Genomic DNA, 6,665 nt, shown 5'->3' on the forward strand with positions numbered 1-6,665 from the left:
CGTCCCCTGCTCCCCCTGGAGCAGCGCAGGGCTCCCCGGGCCAGGGCTGCATTGCAGGGGGAGGCTGCGCCTGCTCCCGCTGCTGCCTCCCCTCGCTGCAAGGGGGGTGTCCCCCAGCTCCAGGGGCTGCCCGTGCTCCAACGTGGTTTCCTTCCAGAGGGGCAAAGCTGCAAAAACAGCCTCCAGTGGGGACAGACCTCCCAGCTGGACAGACGGATGCCGGCCGGGGCTGGTGCTGGCTCCGGGTGCGTGGCCGAGCCAGCAGCGTTTGCTCCTGGGCTGCTGGCTGCTTGCCGGGGCAGGGGCTATTTCCATGTCACTGGGGGCAGCTATTTTTGAAAAAAAAAAAAAAATTAAAAACAACCAAAAACAAAACCAAATCTTTCCAGCTTTTCTAAAAATAACCACTGCCCTTTCCCCCCCCCCCCCCCCGCCGCCTTCCCAGCTCGGGCTGCCTTAGAGACAGCAATCCGCCTCGAGCCACCCGGTTATTAATACCAGTAAACAACCCGTTATCTCCGGTGGCTTGTAGGAGCGGGAACATGTGGGGGCGGCAGCACCAGGCTGCTGGGAACCCTCATCCTGCATCCTCGTGTACCCGTGTCCCCGCGTCCCTGCCCCACCGGCGGGGACCGGGTGCAGCCGCGGTGGCAGATCAGGGTCGGAGCTGGGGTATTCCTGGTGGAAAAAGTCACGCAGGTTTAAGGGGAGAGCAGGATTTTTGGAGGCTTCCTGCGCAGGGAGAAGTCCGTCAGGCACCGGGCGCTGGCTGCGTATTTCTCAGCAAAGGGTAAAAAGAGAAATATCTTTTATTACAGATAAAAGCCTCTTATGTTTCTAGAGAGCAGAACGCGGCCCCGCTCGGGACAGGCACGCAGGCGGCTGCACCGTGCTCGGTGCTGCTGTGGAGGCTTCGTCCTCCTCCTCCTCTTCCTTGTCCTCCTCTTCCTCGTCCTCCTCTTCTTTCTCCTCCTCCTCCTCCTGCCCCTCAGGGGTCAGTAGCAGTGCGCGATGGTCTCCATGTTGAGGAAGCGGACGTGCATCTTGGTCTCGATGTCGATCCCCTGCCACATCTGCAAGGGGCCGGGGGTGAGCGGGGCCGAGCTCGGGCTCCTGGCGGGGAGCTGAGCGAGGCCACCAACCTTCAGGAAGTCTTCGAAGGTGATGCCCTCGTACACCTGGTCCGGGCCCTGTGTGCAGCGAGAGAGAACGCGTTATGGATGTGCCCATGGCACCAGATTCCCTGTGGGTTGGTCCCTGGGGGCCATGGGACATGTCCCCATGGGTGCACAGCCCCATGACCAGCCCCAAAGCAGCTCCCAGCCAGCAGAGCATCGCTGGGGCTGCAGGGAGCTGCCGCTTTTGTAAGCACCGAAGCAGTGAGCATGGTGCTCTTTGGGGTGCCTCACCCCGAGGTGCTCTCACATGGGGAAAAAAACCAAAACAAACAAAAACCCCCAAAAGCTGCTGGCTGCAATAAAACCTCCTCAAGCTAAAGCCCTTTGGAGAGAGAGGGGGTGATGCTCGGGGCAGGACGGCCCCTTCCAGCCCCATTTTTTTGACACCCTCGTGGTAGACCAAGGAGCCTTCTCCCACCATTTGTCCCACGCAGATGCTGGCTGCCTCCATCATGGCCCCGTCGGCGATGGAGCGCGCCGACTCCTTCTCCAGGTGGGGGTTCCCGGACAGCAGCTCCTCCACCACCTGCGGGGCAGCGGGTGAGGAGGGCGCCGCCACCGGTGGGGTCCCGGCCGTGTGTCCCCCCCACCCTCCACGTTACATTTCGGTACTCCTGCAGCGTGATCTTCCCGTCGTGGTCCGAGTCGTACATGTGGAAGAGGACTGGCAGGGACAGGACGGGGGCGGCAGGGTCAGGCCCCCGCCGTCCCACTGCCCCACTGCCGCCCCGCGCTCGCGGCCGAGCCTCACATTTGAGTTTCTCCTTCCGGAAGCGATCCAGCTGCTCCTCGTCCATGTTCATCTCGATGGGTCTGAAGTAGGACATGATGGTCAGGAAGTCCTCGAAGTTTATCTCATCCGCCAGCCCCGACGACTCCTGCCGCAGGTTCCTGCCGAGAGCGGAGCCGCTGGGGGCGGGCAAAGCCGCAAGCCCCTTGCCCCATCCCTCCCCAAATCTTTCGGGTCCCGGAGGCCCTGGTGCTGCTCAGCCACCATATCGTGTTGCTCAGAGCTGGCACCAGCTTTTCCCCAAGACTCAGCTTCAATTTCCATAATTTCCAGCCTGGCTCCATCTCAGCCCTCAGGGACAGGGGCTTTGCAGCCTGCCCTCAGCGTCCCTCATGCAGGAGCTGGCCCCAGCCCTTCCCGCGGGGCTGGGGATGCTCTTACCGCTTGTCAAAAAAGGCATGGACGATTTTGGCCCTGATGGGGTTGAACTCCAGGTCGGGGATGCTGTCGAAGTTCTCCTTGCTGCAAAGAACAAGGCAGAGACAGCAGAGGAGGGGGGGAGCGCTGCAGCAGCCCCTGACAGGCTGGGGCAGAAGTCCCAGCCCCGTCCTTCCAAAGCAATCACAAAGAAAAGGATTTTGCATGAATTTGCCCTAGTCCAGAATGAAAGCAATTTGAAACTGGGGGGAATGCAATTGCCAAATCCACCGCGGCTGCTACTGAGCAACCTCACCCTCCCCTCCCCAAACTGATTTTAGGGCTGGGGTAAACAGGATGGTTGGCAGGGGCAATATTGCTCCCAGACCACTGCTTCACCACATCTTTTTTGTTCTTGTTTGCAATGCTGCAGCCTTCCTGGGACGGCTGGGAAGGATGGCATGGCCGGGCATCCCCCCATGGCAGCCAAAAAGCGAGGCTGGCCCCACGGCGGGGAGGGGGACGCCGTACCGGATTGTCAGCTGGTCCCGGCTCAGCTGCCTGAATCGCCGGTGCAGGTGCTCGATCTGCTCCGAGGTGACTGCCGATGGAGAAAACAGAGGTGAACGGGGCTGAGCTCCCCGGAGGACACCTGGGGACACCCAGCTCATGTCCTGCCAGGGGGCACGGCCCCACTGCCACCAGGAGACCACTGAGCACCAAAACCTGCTGCAAAGCCTGGGGACGACACCAAAGCCCCCCACAGCCCCAGCAAAAGCCAAAGAGCCTCCTGCTCCTGCTCCTGCTCCTGTTCCTGCCCCTGCCCCTGCTCCTCCTCCTGCTCCTGTCCCAGCAAACCGTCCCCGAGTACGTGCAGCCTGGGGCCGGTGCTGTTTCTTTGCCGCATGCTGGGAGGCTGATGGGACACAGAAAACAACACAAAAAGAAGAAAACCCCCAAACCAACAGCAGCCACCTGTGTATCACTGGGGAGGAGGAAAGGCTGGGCGGGGGGGAGCTGCGCTGGCACCCGAAAAGCAAAGGCAAGCATCAAACCACCGCATCCCCCAGGGCTGTCCCGCAGCCGCCCGCCTCGCTCCGCCGCGGGGTTATTTTATTTTGTTCTCCCAGCTGCTCCCTACGGGCTGGAACCAAGCCCCGCAACCCCCCGAGGCGGCACCAGGCTGGCGCTCGGCTGCAAATATTGACAGTGACAATTCCCAGGAGCCCAGGAGCCAGGGACGCGGCGCTCGGGGCTGTTTGCGGAGCCGGCACCGCCGTCGGCCTCCCCTGGCTGCGTGGAGAAAGAGAAAAAAGCATCCTGAAACACAGAGGAAAGCATCCTGAAACACAGCTGGGGGGCTGCGAGCGGTTAACTCCGGCAGCTGAAAGACAACAGGTCAATACCAAGCCCACGCTCGCTGGCTCTCTCTCTCCCGCTCTCTCTTTTATTTTGTTTAAATACCGTCCCTCGCTCCTGTTTTTTTTTTGCCGTTGTTTCGCAGCCTTGAAATAGAAGCCGTATTGATCCTGCCGAGCGTTTACAGAGCCCTATTAATGCTCTGGAAACCCACCTGCGCCTCGCGGCGGCTCCCTGCCTGCCCGCGCTGGCAGCTCTGCCTTTCCCCTCCATGGGATGTGGCTGGGGGGCCCTGAGCCCCCCACCCCAATCCCAGCTCCGCGTTGATGCGTGGGCAGCCCCATTCACCCACATGAGGTTATTTTTGTTTTTTTTTCCCTAAATCCCTCTCGTGCCTTGCTGCTGTCCACGCACATGGAAACTTTCTCTGGATTCCACTTTCCAATTTTGGCCGCGGCGCCGCGACCTTTCCCACCGCCCCGTGCCAGCACCGCCGGCGCCGTGGGAGCAGCCGGGCCACGGAGCCGCCAGCGTCGGGGCCGTGGGTGCAACCCCAAAGCTTTCATGTCCCAGAAAACGTCACCGGGACAAAAACTGGGACCGCTGGGTGGATGTTCGTGGGTCCATCCCTGTGTCTCCCCCTGCCCCAAGGCAAAGGGAGGGATTTTTCCTCCCTTTTTCCCCCAACACAGACTCCTGCGAAGGGCGAAAGCGCTGCACCTGCCCAAAGGGCAGAGCCTGTCCTGCGGGAGGACGGCCTCAAGGGCAGCAGCGGCTGCTGGCATCGCTGCGAAGCATCCTCAGCGCTCTGACACAGCGGGCCTGTGTCCAAGCCGGGGGGGAAATATATATATTAGTATTAAAAGGAAGGTTTGCTGCTTCCCAGCCTGCGGCTGTTTGTGTTGCTCAAGCTAAAGGGGACGCTCCGGGGACGCTCTGCCCTGCCCCTGCCGCCTCTCGCCACGGTCGGGAGCGGGCACGGTCCTGGAAGGGGCTCCCAGCGCCACGGGGGCACCTCCGGCCTCTGGGCCTCGAGGCACGGGGGGCACAGCCCCGTCTCTGAGTCCCCCCGGCAGCCGGACCAGTGGGTGCAAGCCCCCCATCCCCTGCCCTCTTGTTTGAACGGGACTTCTTTGGGTGCTGCCTTCTCTAAGCCCCGCTCTAGGACCGACCCGTGATGCAGGTGCCGCCCTCAGGCAGCCTGGCAGCACCCCCAGGCCGGGGCGTTCCCCAAAAACCCACCCCACAGACACCAACCCTCTGCCTGCAGGCAGGGCTGGGCTCCCCCCGGGGTCCCTGGTGGGTGCTGTGGTGCCCAGCCCTTGCTGATGGAGGAGGAAGAGGAGGAGAGGGGAGGAAGGAGCAGGAAGGGCGATGCGCCGGACCCCCGCACCCCAGCACAGCAGAGCCCCCTTGCCCCGGTCCCAGCCCGCTCTCAGCATCCTGGGGCGATGACATTCCCGGGGGGGCACACAACCGTCCCACCCTGTGCACCCACCCTGCTCGGGGCCCTCTGCACCCCCAGGTGTCCCCCCCGTGGGCCCTTCTCCCCCCCGGCCTTCTCGCCCCGCACCAGCCCCGAGAGCAACGGGACGGAGCCGGCAGCGACGGGGCCAAACGGTGGCGTGGGGACAAATCCTCGTAGTGGTGGCACGGGGCGGGGGGGGGGGGCTCAGTGCCCGGGCTGGGGGCAGCATGGGATGGGGGGGCTGTGCAGGTGCACCCCCAGGGGACACACCTGTGTCACCCCCAGTGACATGCCTCCCCCTCCTGGGTGCCATGGTCCGTCTCCCCCCCCCCCCCCCCCCCGTGTGCCATGTCCTCCCCCAGTGCCACGATGTCCCCCCTCCAGGTGACACGTCCCCATCCCCCGAGGTGCCACACAGCCCCCCCAGGTGCCATGCCCCCCCTCCCATGTGCCATGCTCCCCCCGCCAAGTTCATTCCCCCCCCCTTCCAGGTGCCATGTCCCCGTCCCCAGAGGTGCCATTCAGCCCCCCCCATGTTACATACCCCCTCCGGTGCCATGCCCTCCCCAGGTGCCATATCCCCCCCCCGTCCCATAACCCCCCCCGCAGGTGCCATGCCCCCCCCGTGCCATGATGCCCCCCCCATGTTCCATGTCCCCCCCCCATGTCCCTTACCTCCCCCCCCAGGTGCCATGTCCCCCCCAGGTGCTGTACCCCCTCCATGCCCCATGTCCCCCCCCATGCGACACGTCCCCCCCCATGTCCCACGTCCCCCCTATGCCCCCCCAGGTGCCGTATCCCATGCCCCACGCCCCCCCCCCCCGGTGCCATGCCACCCCCCGTGTCCCATACCCCCTCCATGCCCCCCTCCCATCTCCCTTGTCCCCCCCCCCGGTGCCCCGCTCCAGCAGCGGGCGGCACTCACAGCCGGTCCTGTCGGCCAGCGCCCGCATCTCCGCGGGCACCGAGTGCGCGGAGCCCATCCCGGGCCGTGCCGGGCCGAGCCGGGCCGGGAGGCGGCGCGCCGGGGGCCGCAGCACCGGGGCTCCGCCGCCGCTAAGGGCGGGCGCACGGGGAGGGAGGCGGCGGCGGCTGCGGGGCTCCCCCGGGTCCCTGAGCTCCCCGCCGCCTCGCCATCGTTAGGTTTCAGAGTTAACGGGCCCCTGCCGGGGGTGGCCGAAGGAAGGGGGGGGGTAAAAGGGGGTCCCCCCCGGCCGTGCCCAGTCGGGGCGGTGCAGCTGGGGGGAGAAAAAGGTGGGAGGGGGAGGTAAGGGTGGTATGGGGCCCCCGCCCCAAAATAAAGGGCTGAAATCCTTCCCCAGAGCTGAAGGCGGAGGCCATGAGCCCAGCCAGGGGGGTGGCAGCAGGGAGCAGGGGGGGCTTCTGGCACCCTCAGCCTCTGCCAGGCCCCACGGCTGCACCCCGACAGCCTCCCATGGGTGCAGGGGGAGAGAAAAACTCCGGAGAAGCGAGGCAGGGTGGTTAGGAGGGGGGCGGCGCAGCAAAGCAGCAC

General features: G+C 64.6%; 1 protein-coding gene across 2 annotated transcripts; it reads right to left on the bottom strand.

The window, feature by feature from the left end:
• Positions 1-776: 776 nt before the first annotated feature.
• TESC (tescalcin) lies at positions 777-6,236 on the bottom strand. Of its 2 annotated transcripts, none has more exons than XM_080559606.1 (8): positions 6,078-6,236; positions 2,857-2,926; positions 2,350-2,430; positions 1,930-1,991; positions 1,781-1,842; positions 1,597-1,704; positions 1,143-1,190; positions 777-1,073 (listed from the first exon to the last, which is right to left on the bottom strand). In XM_080559606.1, the coding sequence occupies exons 1-8, from the start codon at positions 6,133-6,135 to the stop codon at positions 996-998; spliced, it is 567 nt and encodes a 188-aa protein (XP_080415732.1). In that variant the 5' UTR covers positions 6,136-6,236; the 3' UTR covers positions 777-995. The 2 variants fall into 2 exon arrangements, with proteins under 2 accessions (XP_080415732.1, XP_080415731.1); XM_080559605.1 differs by having other exon boundaries at positions 1,930-2,069.
• Between the last annotated feature and the right edge of the window lie 429 nt (positions 6,237-6,665).

The sequence above is a fragment of the Anser brachyrhynchus genome (assembly GCF_964034855.1).
Source record: "Anser brachyrhynchus genome assembly, chromosome: 17".
In the NCBI taxonomy this organism is placed as follows: domain Eukaryota; kingdom Metazoa; phylum Chordata; class Aves; order Anseriformes; family Anatidae; genus Anser; species Anser brachyrhynchus.